This window comes from Peromyscus eremicus, chromosome 2, assembly GCF_949786415.1.
Source record: "Peromyscus eremicus chromosome 2, PerEre_H2_v1, whole genome shotgun sequence".
NCBI lineage: Eukaryota > Metazoa > Chordata > Mammalia > Rodentia > Cricetidae > Peromyscus > Peromyscus eremicus.
Window position 1 is genome coordinate 54,463,915 of NC_081417.1, and position 24,013 is coordinate 54,487,927.

At 48.1% G+C, this 24,013-nt stretch overlaps 1 protein-coding gene across 1 annotated transcript in view; it reads right to left on the reverse strand.

Annotated features, from left to right (window-relative positions):
• Window positions 1-24,013, reverse strand: part of Ankrd6 (ankyrin repeat domain 6) — a 181,031-nt gene that overhangs the window by 20,742 nt on the left and 136,276 nt on the right. The window contains exons 3-5 of the mRNA XM_059254077.1: window positions 14,049-14,147; window positions 5,482-5,580; window positions 3,608-3,706 (exon numbers count right to left, since the gene is read on the reverse strand). Of these exons, the coding sequence (XP_059110060.1) occupies window positions 3,608-3,706; window positions 5,482-5,580; window positions 14,049-14,147 (297 nt within the window). The remainder of the gene's footprint in view (window positions 1-3,607; window positions 3,707-5,481; window positions 5,581-14,048; window positions 14,148-24,013) is intronic.

Here is a 24,013-nt window from a genome sequence, read left to right on the forward strand (position 1 = left end):
GGAGAGAAGGGGGCGTGAGTTAGCAGCAGACACCTGCACAGCCCTGCCCTGCACACGGAGATTCTCACTCAGGGAGAATCCAGCCATTGTCACATTCTGCATCATGACAGAGATCCCAGCTGGTGTTTCAGATACAAGAACTGTGAATGTAGAGTCCAAACAGGCTGTAGAGTCCCCTTTGTTCCTAAACGTTGGCTCTGAGCCCCGCCTCTGCCCATCATGAGATAACGACATTCATAAAATCACTTCGCACGCTTAGGTTGACTGCTTGACCAGAAATGGAGCTTAAGCCCTCCTTCCTGAGGCCCTGAGCATGAGTATTCATTGGTCCTTGTATTTTCTGGACCACGAGCATGTGTGCAGCTCTGAACCCTGGCTCAGAGATGACTCTGTCCAGCCGCCAGTAGCTGGGCTCTGATACTTCCGGGAAGGGGCGGGGCTAACATGTGACTTGTAGGCCTGTTTGGAGATGACTGTTCTTCAACTTTTTAAAACATAAACACTTGAACTATGGAAAAATGTTGGCCTAAGGGGCAATACCACTGCTTACCATATTTAAACACCACCTCAGAAAAATGTCCACAATAATTTTGCAAATGCCACAGTGCGAACAGAACTCTGATTCTAGAGGAACAGGGGTCCTAACAGCTGCTGATTACCCCCAGAAAAGCACTTTCTCATTCCTTCATGGGAAAAGCAGCAAGGTATTCTGAGCACACGCTGGTCAAACGCAGGCTTGGGCCTTTATCCTGCTGACCTTGTGAGCTGCGGTCTCCCCTGCCCACAGCTTGGGACATCCCTCCCTCCCCTCCCCTCCTCCAGACCTCACGTGTCTACAGAAACTCCAGGTATTCTATTCTTTTTGAAAAAGAAGACTACAGCATTGAAGTAAACAAGCAAATAAATCAAAACTGTGTATCATCAGTGCACTTACTACTCATAACCATGGCTCTAATCAGCCTTGTGGGCATTACCACTAGGGATAGGGAAGGCAAACCAGTGGCCTGATGTCTCTACCCTGCCTGTCACCCTACTCCACACCACAAGCACCGGGATGGGGATGCTTTCAAGGTCCTGGGTGCAGGGCTGTGGCCCTGTTCTGGACTCTGATTTCCTCAGCCTGAGGGGTGAAGCCTGACCTAGCAGCTGAGGTCTCACATTCTGAGAAATCTCTCTGATAATCAAGCCTGGCTTAGAGTTGGCTTTATTTTTGTTTTGTTTTGTTTGTTTGTTTTGGCTTTTTTTTTTTTTTTGAGGTTTTAATTTCCAGGCTAAGACCATGGCCAACTTAGCTCTCCACAGCAATGCATCTACTTATGTCTTAAATACTCTTGATTTCTGACTTCAAGGCCGTGGTTAAATATATGCTGAAAAAAATGAGTGAAATAAAAGAAATCCAATGGTTCTAGAAATATAGCACACCAAAGTTTACTTTGTCACTAAGAAATACCAATTATGTAGGAAATTACTTTGATCAAGAAAAGTACACATTGGGCTAGAGAGATGGCCCACAAATTAAGAGCACTCGCTGCCCTTACAGAGGACCCAGGTTCAATTCCCAGCACTCACAAAATAAAATGAATAGGGAGGGAGGGGAGGAAGGAGGGACGGAGGGAGGGGGAGAGAGAGGGGGAGAGAGAGAGAGAGAGAGAGAGAGAGAGAGAGAGAGAGAGAGAGAGAGAGAGAGAGAGCGCACCATAGTCTGGGTTAACAACATGCAGTACATCCACACAGTACAGTACTATTCAGCCATAGAAAGGATTGAACTAGCAACAAGTGTAACATGGGGGAGTCTCAAACACTCAGGGAAACAAGGCTTATTTCTGAAAAGGTGACACAGAGGTGTGGTTGCTAGGGGCTTGGTGGGGTTGACTGGGGGACTGCCACCAAAGGGTACAAAAGAACTTTTCTGAAGTGACGGAACATTCTATGTTGGCGTTGGCAATTACACAACCACATACACTTGTCTGAACTCATGAGACATGATTCATTCCTAAAAAACAGATTCTATAAAAACCTCACCTTCAAACCTGCCATTAAACTCTGGCCTATGGTAGATGCATGGTCAGCACCCCAAATGATGGGTACTGTCTCTCCAATGTGATGCTGTTTTTGCTAAATAAGAAGCACTTTCTAGAAGATCCCTCAGAAGCTGTCTGCAGAATGTAAACATCCCTTGTTGAGAGGACACGAATCACCTTATTGGTATTTCTGAATCTTTCTCCACTTGGTCCTAAGAAAGAACTAGTGACCTTCCACAATCTTCTTGGAGCCCCACATGGAAAGGAGGCAGTGTGGTGCAGCAGACAGACCTGGGATGGTTTATGGCCCTAAAGGTGTCACAAGCAACCCATGTGTCTAAACCAAGGACTCTACTAGTTCTACTAGCTCCTGGCTCAAACTTACTTGTTCACAAACCAAGACAACCTACTTCTCAGTTGGCTTAAAAAGAGAATCCAGACTATGTACCATCCTAAAGGAATGGAACAGCCCCACTCGAGAGGACAAGAGGCAAGCATTGTTGATTACGTGTTGCCTGCAGGGGGGTCCCACAGGCTTCTGCCCATGAAGAAACCACAAGAAATGTGACCACAGCCAAGCACTTGGCCAAGAGAAGGAGGAAGGATTATAAGAGCAAGGGAGGGAGTCAGAATCATGATGAGAAAAACCACAGAAATAGCTGACCTAAGCGAATGGGAGCTCATGGACTCTGGACTGACAGCTGGGGAGCCTGCATGGGACCGAACTAGGCCCTCTGAGTGTGAGTGAAAGTTGCATGGCTTGATGTGTTTGTGGGTCCCCGGCAATGGGACCGGGACTTACCCCAGGTACACAAACTGGCTTTTTATTTTATTTTTTATTTTTTTGGTTTTTTGAGACAGAGTTTCTCTGTGTAGCTCTGGCACCTTTCCCAAAACTCACTCTGTAGCCCAGGCTGGCCTTGAACTCACAGAGATCCGCCTGCCTCTGCCTCCCAAGTGCGTTACCTATTGCCATCATAGATACATGTCAGGATGAAGTTTCCCTAGCATACTCCGCTGCTTTAAGAACCGAAACCTGGGATGGTAGCTACTGTACACATAGGTAAGAATGTCTTTTCCTTTTAGGTGACACCAGGGATTGACCTGGGGACCTTGTGCATGAGAGGCAAGTGTTCTACCCCGGAGCTGTACCTTCAGCCCTTACAGACCATTTTTGTTTTACAGCTTGCCTCCCAAAGGCAGCTGCTCCATTTCCATTTCCCCAGCCCACTTTACCCTACCACGCTGACGGTCAGCATTTTGGTTCTTGGCCGACAATTTCCATGCCAACTCTCTGTTGCTGTCCTTTTGCCACAGTGTCAAATGACAAGGACAGGTTCCTGGCAGCAGCCGGGGGTGGGGGGCTCCCACATTAGCAGGGTCTCAGCACTGTGGTATGCTCACCCTGCCTGGAGCACCAGCCCTTCTACCTCTGCAGGGAGCCTTCTAGGTGAGCCCACCTTACAGGGTTCTCCAAGCCCCAGTGAGCTCTGCCTAATGGTTCTCATGGACAGGAGACAAACCAGGACAAAGATTCCCATGACCCTCCTCACCCACGAAGGAGGAGGTCAGCTGTTGGGCCTCACCTTGTTCCTGGCAAGCACGTTGGATCCTGCTTTAATGAGCAGCTTGGCTGACTGGCTGAACCCATGCCAGGCGGCTTCATGGAGGGCTGTATTCCCGTCCTGAGGAAACACATTGAAGACAGCACATTACCCAGTGTCTGGCTCTTCTCACTAAAACAACGTATTCCGGTGGCTCCAGGGCCTTCCTCAACGGGACCCACCAGAACCACGGAACACAGAAAAATATCTGAGAGGCCAGTCTCTCCTTCTCTTAGTGACAGCAGAGGACAAGAGCTATTCAGAGCACACAGAGGAGAAATGACCCCCTGAGGTGCAGCAGGTGGGTGCCCGGGCCAGGGCCTAAGGCTCCTTGGAAGCAGGCCACCCAGAAAGGCTCCAGGGCCTCCCACAGTTTGTCTATAGCAAACACCACACTTGAGATGGCACACTGGCACTTCTTCCCACCTCCACTGCCCCCTAGGCACCACCATGTTCCCAATCCCTGAAAAAGCCCTGCCAATGGGCCTTATTAAGGCCTAGGAGCCCAGTGGGTAGATGATCCCACCAACTCCATTTCTTCACCAAAAATTTTATTATGTATTTAAGAGAGGGCCTTACTATTTAGCCCTGGCTGGCCTAGAACTCCATACATAGACTAGGCTGGCCTCAAGTCTAGAGATCCCATGAGAGCTAGGATTAAGTGCACATAGCCTGGCGGTGGTAATGCAGCCTTAAATCCCAGCACTCGGAAGGCAGAAGCAGGTTGATCTCTGTGAGTTCAAGGCCAGCATGGTCTACAGAGAGAGTTCTGGGACAGTCAAGGTTACACAGAGAAACCCTGTCTCCAAAAACCAAAACCCAAAAACAAGCAAGCAAACAAACAAACAAACAAAGAGTGAAGGCATGTAACACCATCCCCATCTCTTTATCAAAATTCAGTGGTCTCTAGTTTAGTATAAAACCCCCAGAATTCTAAATGACCAGTCATGGAAGAAATAGTGATTGTAAATAAGCTAAACAAGATTTCTAGATACATGATTTTTAAATACAAACTAAAAAAAATGGCTCCCATTTGCTTATGAGAGAGGGAATGAAAGACGGGCTGGTAGGAACACACATGTCCCTACCTGGGGCAGGAGTGCATTCTCCAGTTACGTCCATCCAGAGATGTGCCCAAAAGAGCTAAGGCCCAAAGCACCTGGCACCCAAGAAGAGAGCCGGGGTTCCCGAGACGAGGCTGGGAAGGGCGAGGGGCCACGAGGCCCGGCTGGGACCACTAAAGGAGCAGCAGCAGCAGCAAGAGACAGGGAGACAGAACGGCTCTGGGCTGCAGAGGCACCACTCCTGACCCGGAGCCCCGGAGCGCTGAGGAACCCTGGGCACATTTACCATCTGTGAGCTTTTCTGCACATATACCATACTTTAATGAAAAGCTGTGGGGGGCAGAGGACACAGAGGCCATACTGCACTTAAATACAAAAATCCCATATTTTACAATTTGACAATTTAAAAACATCAGGTTAGTATACATGTGTCACTGGGATTTTTTGAAGAAAGAAATTATCCGGTTCACTCTCTTTCTTCAAAGTAAAACATTCAACTTGCTTGTGCATCTAAGAAACAGAGCCTCTGAGGATGCATTCCCCACCTTTAGCAGACTTTCATAGGTCCCGACTTCCACACTGACCTGGACTGAGCTGTTGGCATGGAGCCACAGAATAGCCGGAAGGGTTTGTAAACAAACGTAACTGCTGGGACCCCAATCTTCCAGAGAAATCTAGGTTGACCTCTCTCTGTTGTGTGGTAGGAGAAGGCTAACACCTTGAGCATACCACAGTGAGGCAGGCTGGCTCCTTGGCTCCCCAGGGCCCTCCAGCCCTTACCATCCCTCTCACCTTGTCCTGTCTGTCCAGGGCACATCCCTCCCGGATAAGCGCTGTGATGATCTCAGTGTTTCCCACCACGGTGGCCCGGTGCAAGGCTGTCTGGTCCCCCTAGGAAGTGACACAGAGAGAAGAATAACAGATTTCCCTAGTGGCCCCCACATCATTCCTTCCTTAAGCCAGACACCAGGGCATCTCCTATCCCCTCAAGGAGGAGACTTGTTACTTGCAGAAGGGCTTGGTCACCACAGGCAAGGCAAGCTTTGGGGGTCCCATTAGTAGAGAATGCACACGGGCAGAGCAATTTGGTCCATAAACTAGAAGGGATCTTATGTCAATAGCAAGAATAGCTGTTGGCCTCAGATCTACCTGTGAAGGAGAGTCAGGCTCCTTCCAGCTACCTACTGGAGACGTGTCTGGGAGCCAGGCTGGGCATGTCACAGAGTTCAACCAGCAACTCCTGCAATCCTTATTCCCCACTAGGTCCTCAGGCCCGGATTACAGAGGATTCACTCTCCAGTTGTGGCAGTTTACGGGCCTCATGCTTTGATGACAGGGGTGTAATTTGTTCACTGATTTGCACTAGCCTAGAGCAATGGAGGGGTGTGAGGCCTCCAGGACTGCGGCTTCTTACTGCATACTTCTGAGATACTGCTCGCTGATTTACGCTGCATTCTAACCCTTTCTCAGCAAGCAGATTCCTGGGACTGACAGGCTTTCTCCTTCAGGCGCCAAAAGAGAACTTGACTCTTCCCCCTAACTGTGGCAGGGAGGATGTGTAAACACCCCAGAGGTGAGGAGACCACAGTAACGGGAGGGCTCTGAGCTCTGCGCTTCTAGGAACACATTTCATCTCCGGAATGCACTCAGGCATCAAATCAAGTCAAGCCTGAGGCCCAGGCTTGAAAGGGGAGCTGGGAGAACAGTGTGGATGTTCTCAGGTGGAAATAGTGAATGAAGGGCCAGGGGATCCGGAGAACGGGTTTGGGTACCGTTCTGGTAAAGCTCTATCAGCTTGCTGAGCCTCAGGACCCTCATGGGAAAAGGTAGGGCCAGGGTTCTCTTTCATCTGGGATTCTATGATTCAGCTGGTAAGATTTACATTAGTGCATTTTCCAAACAGAGCACAGAGGGGCAAGGAACACATTCTGGAACTCCCCTGGTCCCTAGTCCAAGAGAGGCAGGAGTGACTGTGGAAGACAGACAGCCAAGAGCAACTTCAGGAGGGCTGCACCACTACCTACGGTAGCTTGAATGACACATACTGACCTCACTGAGCTTCATCACAGAGACACACTAAAGGCATGTGCTCCAAGAGGACAGTCCTGGAAACAGACTATGGTGACGGGTGTGCAGAGACTTACTCAGCAACTATATTGAAATATGGCCAAGAGGATATGTTTCATGTCACCATATGCATGTGTGTGTTTTATCATAATAGAAAACACACTCAGTCCTTGCCAAAACACACATTTGGCTGGGTACGATGGCACACTCCTGTAATCCCAACACTCAGGGGGCAAAGGCAGGTGGATCATGAGGTTAAGGTCAGACTGGGGTAAATAGTGAGATTCTATTTCCAAAACAAGATAAAACAAACAAACAAACTCCCCCCAAACCAAAAAAAAAAAAAAATTAACAAAAGACCACCTGCTTTTCTTAAAATTAAAAAAAAAAAAAAAAAAGCCTCTCTTTAAAAATCCAAGAGAAGGGGGCTGGAGAGATAGCTCAAGAACACTTGTTGCTCTTCCAGAGGACCTGGGTTCAGTTCCTAGCACTCACATGACACTCACAGCTGTCTGCAACTCCAGTTCCAGAGGGTCTAACACCCTCTTCTGGCCTCCATGGGCACCAGGCATGCATGTAGTGCACATACTTACATGTAGGCAAAATACTCATGCACATAAAATATTTTTTAGAAAATTCTAAATCACAAGAAGTGATTTTGATTTCTTCCTTTTCTTTTGAATCCTCTTGGGTTGCCAGTGTTGAGCCGTTATTAGTGGTCCTACTCAGCTTAGAGCCCGTGTGCAAGAACACCACCCAGCAAGGCAGGGTGAGCCCACTGTGCATCAGTGGCAACTCTGATGTGGGGTGTAGTGGTTTAAGTGAGATGTCCATCCCACATGCTCCTATGTTTATATACCTGGTCCTCAGTTGGAGGAACTGTTTGGGAACAGCTGAGTGACCTTGTCAGATGAGGTGCATCCCTGGGAGTGACTTTTAAGGTCTCAAAACACCTGAACTATTCCCAGTGTGTTCTCTCTCTGCCCCCTGCTTGAGGATCAAGATGTGAGCTCTCGGCGGTTCCTGCCGGCACGCCATGGACTCTCACCCTTTGAAACTATAAGCCCAAATAAATACTTCCCATGTAAGTTGCCTTGGTCATGGTGTGTTGTCACAGCATTAGAAAAGTAGCTGAGACAGGGGGGTAACTGCTGCAGGCCACAGGAATATATCATAAGAACTCAGCTGGTTATGGCAAAGTCACTACCTGGAGGAATCAGAGAATTCCTCCAGAGGAAGCCAAATCCCAAGGAGTTTTTGGTGTTACTTGGCTTGTTATATATCAGCTGTATTCTGTTATGAAAATCATGTGTGCCTTCATAGTTTTCCCAACTGACTTTTCCCTAAGAAGGGCTAACAGTGTGGACTATCACTCTCTGGACATACACATTCCAGGTATTTAGAGAACAGCCTCAGGAAAGGCTTTCTCTGGAATCAGATATCTCCCTTAGCCACTTTCAAGGACTACAGGAAACACCACCCAGGTGGGCACCCAACTTCCGAGGACTAACAATGATAACAGCCCACATGCAAGTCTCCTGACTTAAATTTCACAAGGGGACACCGCCTAGGAGAGGTTGATGTTAAGTAATAGCTTTACACAATTTAGCTTGGACTCTCCCTTTATACACCGGGATTTCCAGGGCAGAGGACAGAGAAGAGAAAAGAGAATGGAAGAACCAGATGGGTAAGAACTTGAGAGGAACAAACTGAGATGGGGAAGAACCAGATTGAAGGGCTAGTAGAGAGGACTAGAGGAACGAGATGGAAGATAAGGAAGAGCCAGATGGGGAAGAACAAGATGAGGAAGAGCAAGATGAGAGAGAAGGAGATGGGAGAGGAGCTGATAGGGGAAAGAACTAGATAGATGAGAATCTAGAAGGGACAGAACTAGATGAAGGAATTAAGATAGAACCTAGAGGGGACAGTAGATAAATATAGAGAAATCAGGCAAGAAAGGAGCTAGACATGAGAGCAGAATAGAAGCTATATATAGAGAGAACTATCACAGAATAATAGTGTATGAACTAAGAGGTTTTGTGTACACAGATTCATTTCTTTTCATCAAAGATTAATTATCAGCTGGTTGTAGATTCTTCCCGGACCCTGGGAGGGGACTATCGAGGGACTGGACCCCCATAGTCCCCGATAGGTAACCACCTGCTTGCTGACTAGATTTGATGCCTGTTCCACAGGAGGGCATTCACATCTGGTAGCATGAACTCTGTCATGGATCTGCGGCTGGGGAGCTCATAGGCCCTACCTGCACAGACATGATGTGCCTCTCAAACTGCCTTCTAAATAATGCTGTTTGCGCCCACAGAATAGTGCTGGGGACTCCTTTAGTTGGAGAAGCTTCTTTTTGCAGTGGTTATTGGTGACTGCACAGACTCAGGACTGGTCAAAGTACTTGGAGAATTTTTTTTTTTTTTTTTTTTTGTTTGTTTTTTGTTTTTCGAGACAGGGTTTCTCTGTGTAGCTTTGCACCTTTCCTGGATCTCACTCTGTAGACCAGGCTGGCCTCGAACTCACATATAACTTCACATATAAACTACTACCAGTTACAAGTTTAAGCGGTAAGAAGACACCAGGAACAGGATTCCCGTTTAGCAAGTTTTTCTCACAGTTCACCTGATAATCTAAGGGACTTCACATGCTGGGATGAGGACACCCAGCCTGTATGACTGCAGAGGAACTGGTACTGCTGTCAACAGCTCTCTCCTTGACACTGTGAGCTATTATCACATCGATGACAAGTCAGATTTGGACTGTTTTTCTTCCTGTTCGCCCTCCCAGTATCCTGCTTGGAGAGGACCTTCTCCATGTGCCTTGTGATCAGAAGAAGAATGTGGCACTGAACAGTGGCTGCAGGGATGAGCTGGGCCAGACATCTGAGAATAATGCTCCAGGTGGAATAATGCTCAATGCCCAAACAAGTCAGATGGGATAGTGCCTGGGCCTCAGCTTTTAAAAATCCCATTAGAATTTCTAAGACATCTTATTTCCCTATCAGATCAGTCACAGGTTTTTCCAAAATGATCATGGGAAAGATTGTTCTCGACAAGAAACGTGAGTTCCGTACTGAGTCAAGTTCCCAATAGGAAAGGCCCTTTAACCACCGCATAAACAACAGGCATTCTGCCAAGCATTCCTTGGATCAATTGGAGCAACCTTTTTAGAAGAGACTTGCGTTCTGAATTATGCATAACGTGCAAGCAACACGCCTTAAGCATACCGGTCTTGTCAAACGACCACATGAAGGGCTTGGTTCAGGGCAAACATTCCACCTTGTTCCATAAGCTGCTCAGGAAATCAAGAGCTGGTGCAGCTTTGGGCCAGTGTGGCACCACTGTTTATTAATTACGTCTTTGCTCAGAGTGTAGTTGCTTCCTTTGAGACAACCTTCCTTTGCGAGACTCCGACTTGATGCAAAGCAGCTCAACCTAACGCTCGGCTCAGTTCTCAGCAGGACATTTTCAAATGGACTGTCAAGACTCAAGAAGATTTGATGCTTGTATGCGGCTGCAGTGGGAAGCCAAGCTGGCCTCAGCTGACTGGCCCATCCAGTCTCAGCCTTGTGTGCAGGCAAGTCCCTTCCAGCTTGATTCTCCCGCGAGAGCTTGGCTCCTTGCTCCCCGTGTCTATTACTGCTGGGCAACGACACTTGGCCCTGCTCCCCACAGCAGGACAAACAGCACTGCTCACAGCGGCTAGACCGGTTTCAGAGGACGCTTCCTCCAACTCTTATAAGCTAGCCATCTTAGGTTACCAAGATGAGAATAAAAGGTCCTCAGAAAGACAAAACATGGGGACAAAGAGCTGCCTCCCGCTATCCATGTGACTACTTCATCTCTAGAATACACAGCACAGTTAAATCGAGACCCTCAGCTGAAGGACACTCAGTTTCAGCTGAAGGACACTTAGTTACTTGAGAATCAATTCTAAAACTACTTATATATACTAGCTACATGTCCTCCTCAAAACATAATACAAAAGACATGCTTGACCTACTAGTGGGCCCATGCAGCAACTCTGACATAACTCTGTTTGAATAGGATCTGAATCAACCGGGAAATTCTGAAACTGAAAAGAAAATGTAGAAGAAAACCAAGCTCGCTCAACACATTTTCTCAATGTTCAGTATTTACTGATCCCTAACTATGTGCCAGGAGTCAAGCCATGTAATTCTCTTGTTATATTGATAAGCCTCACCTAGGAAAGCTAGCTAATTCAAACTGTCAAGGCTCCCTTCCTTCACAGCAAGCTGCTTCCAGCTTTTGAAGTCAGATAACCTCACCACTGGTCTCCAAAAGAAGCCGGTGTCTCTGTGAGGTGGGGGCTGCCTCACTGTGCAAGCTTCGAGTGCAACACCGAGGCCAGTCTCTAAGGCACCAGGATCTATTTGTCGAACGGTTAACCGAGAAGACGCCAAGGAAGAAACTAGAAGCTGCAGCAACATTGCAATTGGCATTCTGATTTGACATGCTGACCTGTGTGCAAACAATATGGACTGTCCACGCTCCATATTCACGAGACCTCAAGACATCAGTGTTTCTCACTCGAGCGCTGGAACCTAAGGTCTAAATCTTTGTTCTGAATTACTTATATCTCCATCTCCTATGTAGTGAAAAGCATTGGGAGTTCCAAAGCCAAGCGCGTGGAAGAAGCCCCCAGTTGTGCAAGGGCGGAGCACACCCACTTTGGGAGGAAGCCCCCAGGGACCCAAGCAAGCATGCCATAAGCAAGCCCTACACCAGGTAGGCACACAGAGCAGGGTGCTGACCTCTTCTCTCTCAGATCTTCTAGGATCCTTCCTAGCCTTTCTTCTCTGCTTTCTCTTATTTTTGTCTTCCTTCATGCTTTTTACTGTGGCCACAGGGTCCTGGACTATTTCTGGGGTAGGAGTCATGTGATTACTCATTGACCAATCAGAGATGGCGTTTGAGCTCCACTGAGCGTTGATAGGATTAGCGGGAAACAAGACAGATTTTGCTCCCGGAGATGCGGGTTGAAACTCATAATAATCCCACTCCAGGCCACTGGAGGTCATTCTTCCTCTAATTCTCAGATATTACCATGCCATAAACATCAGTATCTGCAGAATATGAAGTTAGAAGTGAATCTTCATAAAGTCAACATTCTGTTTCTACCCATCTCCCAGATGGGGAACTTCTAAACTGACTCCCCTGTAGTTAAATTCTCCTCTTCTTTAATGACAAGAAAGCAGTTTGTTTGCATTTTTGTGCATATCTCAGAGCTGATTGTCAACGGGCATGGTAGGCACACAGGAAACAGCCGAGTATCACACCAATCCTGCCTTCTCCAGCTTTCACACTGTCTGTTGGTACACCGTCAAGGGTTGTGTTGTTATTTGGAGAAGCAGGGTATGCATTGTCTGTGTAGAGCAGGAACTGATGGAAAAGACCCAAAGACTCAAATGAGAGAGGTTTTGTTTTACCTAAATACAGGGGTGGCTCACCAGGGCTTCGTGCGCTGTGAGAATTCTCTCCTTCCCTGCTTCCTTCCACATCTAAAACATCAGCATAGGGTCTGTTGCATGAGACTACAGTGAGGCTCAGACTCAGGACCTGAGTAGAGGTGTTTGGTCGAGATGGGTTGGCATGCCTGGCATTGTGACCTTGCCACTGTGGCAAACAAGAACTTCAATTATCAAAGAGAAGACTAGATTATTCCAACGTGTTTGTACCAGCAACTGGAGGCCCCACCTTTCCGTTGATCGTTTCTTTATACCATCTCCCTGCATTTTCCTCCTGTCCTCTAAGGGGATGGTATGGGTCAGGAACGTTATACTGGTTACAGTGTAGAAAAATAAAGTGTTACTACTAAGGTGAGAATCAACAGCTTAAAGCTAAGTCAGCATTTTTTAGAATAACACCTTGGTGACCCCATAGGCTTCAGATACAACCAGAGATTGCTATAAGATGCTGATGACCCTGTGTCTATGATAGGGTCTCATGTATCCAAAGCTAATCTATACAGACAGGGTCTCATGTATTCAAGGCTAGCCTGGCTACTTGCTATGTAGCCAAGTCATTTATGAATGTGGTTGTCAAATTTTAGGAGACTGTACAGAGCTGCAAGGAAAATTCTAGGTAGTGTTATGGGGAGAAGTCATCATAAGGCCAAACTCTGTAAGATGATATTACTCACAGGACTTTCATTTCTTAGAATTCTACCATATCATTGAGAGATAAAGGGGGGCAGTGCTGGAGAGCTGGCTCAGTGGTTAAGAGTAATTGCTGCTCTTTCAAGGGACCTGAGTTTGATTCCCAGTACCCACATGGTAGTTCAAAACCATCTGTACTCCAGTTCCAGGGACTCTGATACCCTCTTTATGGTCTCTGCAGGCACCAGGCATGCGCAGAAACACATGCAAGCAAAACACCCAAATTAAAATAATTAAAAAAAAAAAAAAAAGAGTTGAAACAGTTTCTGAAAATAGTTCCCAATCACATTGCCATAGGGTTTTTTTCCTTAATAACTCACTGGAGGACAATTTATACCATCACTCCTCAGAGACTCTACCTTCTCCAAAGACCCAAGAGAACAAGGCTCTGTGCTGTGCGGTCCCACTCAGCCAGTGCTCATAGACTAGACATGATGCTGAAGGAGTCAGTGGGAGTCCTCTCCCAACAATCTGGATGGACATCTCAGTGCGGATGGGAGTCGGACCCAGTGAGTGGATGGGAGTCGGACCCAGTGAGCTAATGGGAGTCACATCTCAGTAATAGCATAGAACGACCAGTGAACTCTTTGCAGAGGCCTTATTCTTGTATTCTATTCTCAGTCTCTTTCCCCCTTTTAGATGGAATGGAACTTCTAACTAAATGTACACTAAGAGAAATTAAGGATGGGTTAAGTCTCACCTTTTCTTCAGCAGTAAATTTGGTTGACGACACACACATCCAGTGGGTTTTTCCCACACTCACTGCCAGGGTGTGGCCTTTGTACTAAGACAAGACACAGGTCAATGTCCTCAGATACTCTGCCCTCAAATGCTAACGAGGTGATAGGGAGATTGGAGAGCCTCCTGCAAGCTAGTTTGCTGCTGAGAACAGGTCTCCCAGAAGGTATCCCCAAGAACATTTTTGCCAGCACAGGGACGAGGCTAGAGCCAAAAAAAAAAAAAAAAAAAAAAAAAAAAAAAAAATCTGGCAAGCATCTAGTACCCTCCCTCCTCATACTGGCGACATCTGCACCGAGGACTGCCACTGTAGACAAGCTCCCCTGCCAACCCTTCTCTGGAGGGAAGGATGCTTATTTATACTTACATCATCCTGCACGTCGAGGTCACAGCCAGCCTTCAGCAGAATCTGGACCACAGAGAGATGTCCCTTATTGGCAGCGAGGTGCAAGGGGGTCCGGCCGTGCTGTCAACGCAAAGAAAGACCTGCTTTCAGAACTAGACGCACCAAGGGCCAGGGCACTAACGCAAGGAGGACACAGCGGCTTTAGGAACGCCTCTGCCCCTCAGCCCAGCTGTGCTTTCGCTCTGGCAGATTCTCAAGGAATGGATTCAGAATTCAAGTTGCCTTGCTTAACTTTGGCCACGGGCGTTGTAACTGACCACCCCCTCAAATGTTCAGCTGGGAGTGGTGGGCATGCCTTCATGCCTTTAATCCCAGAAAAGTCAGGTGTTCTTGTGACTGCCTCCCAGATCTCTCTGTGGCCCCAAGAACTAACCCTTCTTTGGAATTTGGCATTTATCTTTTCTTTGTCTTTAGTTACACTGTCGCCCCCTGTCTATTGCCAGGGGCAACATCCAGATTATTATTATTATTATTATTATTATTATTATTATTATTATTATTATTACTTTTTTTGTTTGTTTTTTAAGACAGGGTTTCTTTGTGTAGCTTTGCACCTTTCCTGGAACTCACTCTGTAACCCGGGCTGGCCTGGAACTCACAGAGACCGCCTGCCTCTACCTCCCGAGTGCTGGGATTAAAGGCGTGCGCCACCACCGCCCGGCTAACATCCAGATTATTGTTTTCAACTATCTCAGGCCCCGTAAGCAACAGAGTACCATTTAGCTTTTCTTTTTGCGATTTTGTTTATTGGGTTTTGGTCCAACACTCTGTTCTGGTGATGTTGCCGTTGTTCAGGTTTCCTACCGGCCACCCAGGTGTCCCTGGGGACTGCACCAAAATGGGCTTCTCAGCCCTGTAGCAGCGTCACACAGGTTCATTTCCTTCCCTGCAACTGTGCGAAGTTTGTGGGCACCCACACAGTGTGTGATACCGGAAAGAAAGCACACTCTGCTGGGTGTACATTAGCTTCTGTCCAGGGAACTGACCTTGTCAAACTTCTACCTCTCCAGGCTCTCACCTCTAGAGACACCATTTTCCTTGAGGATTCACTATGAAGAAAAGTTCAAGTGACTTTGGCATGTGAGGAAAAGGGGCTCAGAGGACCTTGCATCCAGCTTAGCATCTCACTAAGAACCCACTGCCTTTTTGATATTCTAGTGGAATACACATGTTTATGATCTCAATAATGCGCCATTCTGCCACGATAACTAACCATGGAAAAAACAACAGACAAATTAAGAATCTTAATTCCTAGCCATGAAATCCAATCAAAACAGTAGAATGAGTCTGGAGAGAAAGAGGCCAGAGCTTGCTTTAAAATTAGAATTCTTAATTAAGGGACAAAGTTACTCCCAAGAATTAGGCTATAAAAAACCTTCACAAAAAAGGGCAAGGTCAGAGACGAGACAAAGGACTGACCTTTCTCTGCTCACCATGTGCTATCTTACCCTGGATCCTTTCAGTGACATGTCCACAGTGCCCCAGATGGAGGAAAGGGCCTGGGCTTTAATCACTGGGCCCAGGATCAGGCTCCAACTGTCACCACATGTCCTTGTAAATGACCTCATATGTCAACACCGAGTAAGGGACCTTCATAAAGTTTTCTAAGGCATTCTGAATCTCAGGCAGCTTGTCGTGGGGGTGAGGGGATGTGTGTGCTGTGAGGACAAAGACACTGGAGTCAAAATCAAGTGCCTTAAACAACCAGACAACAGAGCAGGGCAGGGGACGGGAGTGGGGGACTGCTCGGAAAGAAGCTAGACCCAGGACCACAGCCCAAGGGAGGGCGGGGACCTTCCTGCCACCACTCACCCGTTCCTGATGGGTGAGGCAGATAAAAGGTTTGTCCAGGTGAACACAGGCAGAGGGCAGGAAACCCTGCTGCGGTTCCTCTGTGGAGCCTAATGTTGGCAGGAATGCCTGGCCCTGCCGTTCCTGTGCTGAAGCCCCAATCCCTGGTGGAATGGCCTCTGGGCAGGGAGCCAGCAGCGGGATTAGTGCCTTGTAGATGGGGCAGGTGATGATACAGTGCTGCATGGTGCTGGCCCCTTGACTTGGACTCTGCAGTATCCAGAACCGTGAGAACCACAGTCTGCTGCTTGGGCGGCCATTCTCTGGCACCTTGTTTCAGAGGCTGAGATGGACTAAGATGGTTCACACAGATCCCATGCCTGGGCACCCAGAAACTACCAAACACAATGTCCCTGAACTGCAGACATGTCCTAAGCCAAAGTCAGTTGAGAAGTAAAAGGCTAGGGCCGCTGGAGCCAGACAGATCTCAGTGAGAGCTAGCAATGCCACGTGGTTTTACGGAAAACAATGACCTAGGCCTGCTTTCTCCCCTGTCAAACCGGAGTGGACTCCACACCCCATACTTGAGATAAAAATGAAGTACAGTCCTCCATCTCGAGTGGGTTTCCCTGCTGCTGCTGTCTGTCCTTGGCCCCCTGGGCTAAGGATACCCCCAACCGCTGTGCCTCCTTGATAGACACCCCTACACCTTTACCACAGCAAAGCGGTGGGCTAGTTACACTGTCCTACGGGTCTGAGGGAAGACACAAGCTCTAGCTTTCAAGGCTCCCACTCAGCAGCCCCCTCCTGTCCCTGAAGTTCCCAGGAACTTCTCCAGGAACACCTTTCCCCAGACTCCTCCCGCTCTTGTTCCCCCAAGACATGACCCCAGCCATCTCCACACTCATGGCATTTGGTGTCCCGTGAGAAAACCACAGAACATTCTCTGTTGTGTGTCATCCTGGGTCCAGCTGGGGTGTGATCTCCTGAGAGAACGGTGCCTTCCACGATGAAGCAGGTTGACACTGGGTGGTCAGAGGGCCATATGCAAGAGGCCCAGGGCTCCTGGAGCACAGTGGTACTGGAGCTAATTCCATGACACTGGATTGACCTCAGGAAACAAATGGAGACTGTGGGCTGTTCACAAGCTCAGGTTCAAGGATGTCTCTGCCCCTCAAAGGACATGTCAGCCTCTTGGGCCATTTTAGGAGATGTGGGCACACGGGCTCCTCTGAGAAGGTGCTGGGTGTCACCTACACTCAGCTCCTTTGCTGAGAGAGCACAGCACTCACAAAAGCAGGCCGGTTTCCTTCAGTAGCTGAAGTTGTTCACCTCTGACAAAGGAAGAATGCAAGAAGTGGAAACGGGCTTTGTTTTCCAGAACATTCTGTAGTGAAAAGAAGAATAGTGGGGCCTCTCAGAGAGTGGGCTCTCCCCACCCAGTGCACAGCACACCTGCCCTGATTTATGGAAAACACAAGAAAATAGATCCTTAGAGGCATCTCTGAACAACCTAAGTCAAGAAGAAACTACTGCTATTTCCACGCCCAGGACTGTTGGGGAGGAAACGCAAGCAGGAGAAAAGACTGTGTAAGACAAATGCTGTGAAGAAGTATTGATGCATCCTAGATTCTACCCTAGTCATTCTCAGAGACAAGCCTGACTCAGCCTGGACCATCTCCGCAGAGAACAGGAAGACAGGAGCCAAAGACAGCAGCAGTGGACACTTACTGCCCCGAAGACGCTGTCTTATGAAGCTTGCATTAGCTCATTCAGTCCTCCAACAAGCCCATTTTACAGGTGAGGAAGCAAGAGGCAAAAGAGACTGTCACTTGTTCTAGAAATATAGACTCAGTCCTTAAGCCCTCTGACCCTATCCCAGATTCAGCTATACAGTGCCCTGGGGCGTGTGTGTGTGTGTGTGTGTGTGTGTGTGTGTGTGTGTGTGTGTGTGTTAGTTTGCTTTCTACGCTGTTATAAACATCATTACCAAAAGCAACTTTAAAAAGGAAGGGTTTATCTTATACTTCCATGTCAAAGTCCTTCATTAAGGGAAGGCAGGGAGGAACCCGGAGGCAGGAACTGAAGCAGAGACCATGGAGGAGTACTTATTGGCTTGCTCAGTCTGCAGTCTTCCACACCCCAGGAACACCTGCCTAGGGGTAGCTCCCCCTTCCACATCAATCATTACTCAAACAGTGTCCCACAGACCTGCCTACACACCAATCTGACACAGGCAGTTTCTGACCCAAGGTTGTGGCAGATTGACCCCAAACTAAAGTGTACAGGGGCTCCAGCAGTGGAGAAAGGAACACTGGGTCTGGCTTTCGGGTTCTTGAATGTTGTGCCCAGACACTGACCCCTTGGAGCTCTGAGACATCACCTGGTTTCCTCAGATCTGAAAGGATGAACAGAGACTTTCTACTCCTAAACCTCCTGGGGAGCTGAGTCCGTCTGTGATGGCTGACCCACTGCAGAGACTTTCTACTCCTAAACCTCCTGGGGAGCTGAGTCCGTCTGTGACGGCTGACCCACTGCAGAGACTTTCTACTCCTAAACCTCCTGGGGAGCTGAGTCCGTCTGTGACGGCTGACCCACTGCAGAGACTTTCTACTCCTAAACCTCCTGGGGAGCTGAGTCCATCGTCTGTGATGGCTGACCCACTGCAGAGACTTTCTACTCCTAAACCTTCTGGGGAGCTGAGTCCGTCTGTGATGGCTGACCCACTGCAGAGACTTTCTACTCCTAAACCTCCTGGGGAGCTGAGTCCGTCTGTGACGGCTGACCCACTGCAGAGACTTTCTATTCCTAAACCTTCTGGGGAGCTGAGTCCGTCTGTGATGGCTGACCCACTGCAGAGACTTTCTATTCCTAAACCTCCTGGGGAGCTGAGTCCGTCTGTGATGGCTGACCCACTGCAGAGACTTTCTACTCCTAAACCTCCTGGGGAGCTGAGTCCGTCTGTGACGGCTGACCCACTGCAGAGACTTTCTATTCCTAAACCTTCTGGGGAGCTGAGTCCGTCTGTGACGGCTGACCCACTGCAGAGACTTTCTACTCCTAAACCTCCTGGGGAGCTGAGTCCGTCTGTGACGGCTGACCCACTGCAGACTTTCTACTCCTAAACCTCCTGGGGAGCTGAGTCCGTCTGTGACGGCTGACCCACTGCAGAGACTTTCTATTCCTAAACCTCCTGGGGAGCTGAGTCCGTCTGTGATGGCTGACCCACTGCAGAGACTTTCTACTCCTAAACCTTCTGGGGAGCTGAGTCCGTCTGTGATGGCTGACCCACTGCAGAGACTTTCTATTCCTAAACCTCCTGGGGAGCTGAGTCCGTCTGTGATGGCTGACCCACTGCAGAGACTTTCTATTCCTAAACCTCCTGGGGAGCTGAGTCCCTCGTCTGTGATGGCTGACCCACTGCAGAGACTTTCTACTCCTAAACCTCCTGGGGAGCTGAGTCCGTCATCTGTGATGGCTGACCCACTCTTTCCTGAGAGGATCTCCACCCAACTGCCAGACCCCACTACCAGTTCTCATACAGCCTTCCCAGGTGATGCTGCTGATCTTCGGCAGCTGTGAACACAGGACGAGAGGAGGAGGGGCCAGGATAAGTCTTCCAAAGAGGGTCCCTCGGGCTAAACATGCCAGGCTGGGCCTGCCCAAGCAAGAGCTATTCCTCTGGCTGCACTTTTCTTGGTGGCCTGCTCATTGTCATCAGGGAAGGACACTGAGTCAGGGCATTTCTTCTTCATGCTTTGGCAGTTCTGTTCACAAGCCACAGCTCTGGCAGTGACAGGACAATGCTATGTACTATGACCGTAGCGCTTCCTCTCCTGGGCATCGGAATATGCTGGAGGACGAGCTGCCACACGGACAGCTGGGTCTCTTGCCGTTGTTCCTGATTCAGAGTTTGGACGGAACCTACTCATCTGCATTCCTGATAAGTGTCTGAGAGGTGGATATGAAGGTGGGATTGTCAGCCCGAGCGCCACTCACTTAACCCACTAGTTTTCAACCCTATCACACTTTCGATTTACCCATACTCCTTTTAAAATATGTATTTACTTTTATTTTTATGTGTCTGAGTGTTTTGCCTGCGTGTGTGTAGGTGCCTGGTGCCTGTGGCATCCAGAAGAAGGTGCCAGATCCCCTGGAACTAGAGTTGCTGATGGTTGTGGATGCTGGAAACCAAATCTTGGTCCTCTGCCAGAGTGTCAAGTGCTTTTAACCACTGAGTCATCTCTCCAGCCCCAAGTTGCCTATAATCTTTTAATAAATCCAAAATGTTAACCACCAAGGGGTTAAATTCTATGAACTCTCTGTGTGGTCCTGCGAGGTTTTAGAGTTTCCGGTGATCCTGGTGTGCAGGTGGAGGGATGACCTGCCTAACCCCCTCTGAAGCTACTTGCTGGTTCCGAGTTGTAGTTTCAGGATGGGTCACCGCAGGCCAGGAGAAGGAGAGGAGGTGAATCCCTCATTTCTCTTTCATCCAGCCAGGGTGGAGGTAGAGGCTGCTTCACATCGGCAGCCAAAGAGTAAACAGCTTGGAGATGCTGTCAAACAGTGGCCACAGAAAAGCAACCCCACCGAAGACAATTCTGGGACACTGGCTTGGAATGGCACTGTGTTTGGGCAGGTGTGATGGACAGCTACAGAGCTGACGCATGAGAATATCAGAGGCTCTCTTCCAGCAGGTAACCCATAAATTACACTCACAGGTGACTGTGATTAGGGAGCCAAACAATCCCTGCCACTCCAGTGAGAGAAGCAGGGAGGGCTGTGGGGGACATTCCAGAAGGAGGAGCCACACTAAGACAGTGATCTCCCACCAACGAGGATGGTAAAAGAACACAGACAAAGTGACCAAGTTAAACATCGAAGGCAGTGGAGGTGTCTTTTCCAATATGTGTTCAGACATGAGGCCACTCCATGCTGGACACTGAGCCCTCTTTGAGAAGGTCCAGGCCTCAAGTAATGGTGACTCAGGGTCATCTGAGAACCAGAACCTACAAAAAAAAGTAAAAGAAGATTCCACCACCACCACCACCACCCCCAGCCTCCCAAAGTCATGGTGCCTGAGTCACAAACAACCTTGGTCACTCACCCACCCAGGCCTGCTCCTGCTTAGGAGTTCTGGGTCCTACTTACTAAAGGGCAGACTTTTTTAGACGAGCAGTACAGCTTCATGAGTGGCCCGGATACTCTAAGAGCGCACTCTTTAGGAGTGAGGGGCATGGGTGCTGGCCGGCACTCAGCCATTCTACAACACAGCGTCACTCAATGAAATTCATGTGGCCAGAGTCTCACAGAGACCTGGGAAGAAGCCAAAGGAACAAAACTAGACTCCAAAGGAAGAAGAGACTAGACCCCCAAAGGAAGGTAGGGGTGAGGGGAAGTAACAGAAAGGAGACTCATTAGCTCAAAGAAATAAAACAACTAAACCATTGTAACTGGGACGCTGCCAGGAGACAGTTGGGCAGATGTGGCCCACTGGAGGACAAACACTATAATGGGAAGAGATGAAGGACAGTGCATCTTTTCCTCAGGAGATGGTAAGAAACACAGCAGATCAGGACCATACAGCCCTTGCTGGAGGTCAATAGTGTCTCTGTTGTTCATAGCATCAAGGAAAGAGGAAGTGAGTGCGTGTGTGGCCAGAGAGTGTAAAGCTCTTCAAGAAGGTGTGTTCATGTGTTAATAACATGACATGCAGGCCAGGCGGTGGTGGCACACGCCTTTAATCCCAGCACTCAGGAGGCAGAGTCAGGAGGATCTCCGTGAGTTTGAGGCCAGCCTGGGCTACCAAGTGAGTTCCAGGAAAGGTGCAACACTACACAGAGAAACCCTGTCTCGAAAAACAAAACAAAAACAAACAAACAAACAAACAAAAAAACCCAAAAACATGACATTCAGATGGTGTGAACTTTTTTTTTTGAGTCAGAGTTTCTTGTAGCCCAGGCTGGCCTCAAACTGACTATATAGCTGAGGTTGTCCTTGAATTCTCTCTCTCTTCCTCTCTCACTCTCTCTTTCTGAGACAAGATTTGCCTATGTAATAGCCCTGGCTGTCCTGGAACTCCCTTCGTAGACCAGGCTGGTCTTGAACTCACAGAGCTCTGCCTGTCTCTGCCGCCCGAGTGCTGGGATTACAGGCTGCACCACGGCACCTATCTGAGAAAAATACTTTGAGTTTAGTTTGGATGAGGGTAGTAAGTCCCAGGCAGCTGTGACTCTACCACAGAGGAGATCTGAGGTCTCAAGAACACATTCCTTGTTTACTTCTGCCTGTGACGCTGGCCTTGGGGCTTCTCAGTTCGGGTTTAAATACCTGAAGAGCCCCCACTTTCCTAGATGTCCCAAGGGCCCTCTCACCATTGACTATACTCCTTGAGAGTTTCAACCACTGCCTGGAATGATTTGGATTTTGTTCAGAAGACTTAGAGTCCTTCTCAGGCTTACAATTTGATGACAGAAAGTTATGAGGACACATGGAAGGAAACGGCATGCATGGATTGAAGGAAGGAACCAATGAAGGTTCACACTTAAAAACAGCTGATGGTCTCGAATTCTCCAGAGCTTTCTCTCCTTCTGACAAACGTGCTTCGTTTACTTGGATAAGTGATACAGCACCTCTTTACCAGGCCATAGGTGACAAAAAGCAGCAGGAATGAAGAAGTGCCTGATAACAGGCCAAAATGTAATAGAACAGACAAAGGGTCATTCCTGATTGGGCAGCAATAGCCATTACTGAGATTTTCCTTTAAAATAACAATGATCACCAACAGTTTGGAACAGTTATTTGAATCATATTTTTAGTAACCAATTGTTCCAGATAATTAGATTTCATCAATTAAAAAAATTACTTTTGTGGTTACACATTAATTTTCAGAGTTAGGCTTCCTTCAAAAATGTCCACCAGGAACACAATTAAAAATGGTTTATGTCATTTCATTGGCTGTTGAGGATTCCATCATCTGCTATGGTGCACATGACCTTGAGTGATGGGGCATCATCCGCACATGCCCTTCAAAGGTTGCGGTTTAGGCTACATTTCAATGATGCGCTGCATTGACAGACAAGCATGTGACCCGGTGCACGCGCACTATGGGTGGAAGGTAAGGGCCATCCTCTTAAGGGAATGAGAGGCACTGCCGTTCAGCAACTGTCAGCCTCCCTTCATTTGGTGGCATAATGAGCCCTGGGATCCCCCTGCATTCCTGGAACAAACCTACCTGTCTGCACGGCCTCTGCTCAGTGGTGCTGCATTCTACTAGGTAAGATCAAGAATGGCCGGGCGGTGGTGGCCCACGCCTTTAATCCTGCCACTCCCAAGGCAGAGGCAGGTCGATCTCTGTGAGTTCGAGGCCAGCCTGGTCTACAAAGAGTTCCAGGACAGCCAGGACTGTTATACAGAGAAACCCTGTCTCAAAAAACCAAAAAGAAAAAAAGAATTTCTTATTCTGGACTGGGCATGATGGCTCACACCCATAGGACCAGAACTTGGGAGGTAGAACAGGAATATTAGGAATTTCATGAGAGTTAGACCACTTAATACCATGCTGCTTCCTGGGTCTTTTCTTTTGTGTGTGTGTGTGTGTGTGTGTGTGTGTGTGTGTGTGTGTGTGTGATTTGTTTTACTGTGGTAAAATACATACAACATAAACATTTATTATCTTACCTAGTTTTTTTTTTTAAATAATTTACTTATTTTTATTTTATATACATTGGTGTTTTGTCTACAAGTATGTCTGTATGCAGGAATCAGGTCCCCTGGAACAGGAGTTACAGACAGTTGTGAGCTGTCACGTGGGTGTTGGGAATTGAAACCGGGTCCTCTGAAAGAACAGCCAGTGCTCTTAACCACTGAGCCATCTCCCCAGCCCCTATCTTATGTAGTCTTACTTGTAAAATTCAGAGGCACCAAACTGATCCACAGCAGTGGACAGTCCTGACCACCATTCATATGTACACTGGTTTTCGGCCTATTGTGTCTTTATTTTCTTTCTTTCCCTACTGCAGAGGTAGAATTTCCAGGATTACGTGGGACAAGAGCGTCAGAGCAGAGGTTCCTTCCCACCGTCTTCCTTGTGTTTCCTTCCCCCCCCCCCCCCGTGAAGCAGGATGCCCACGGGG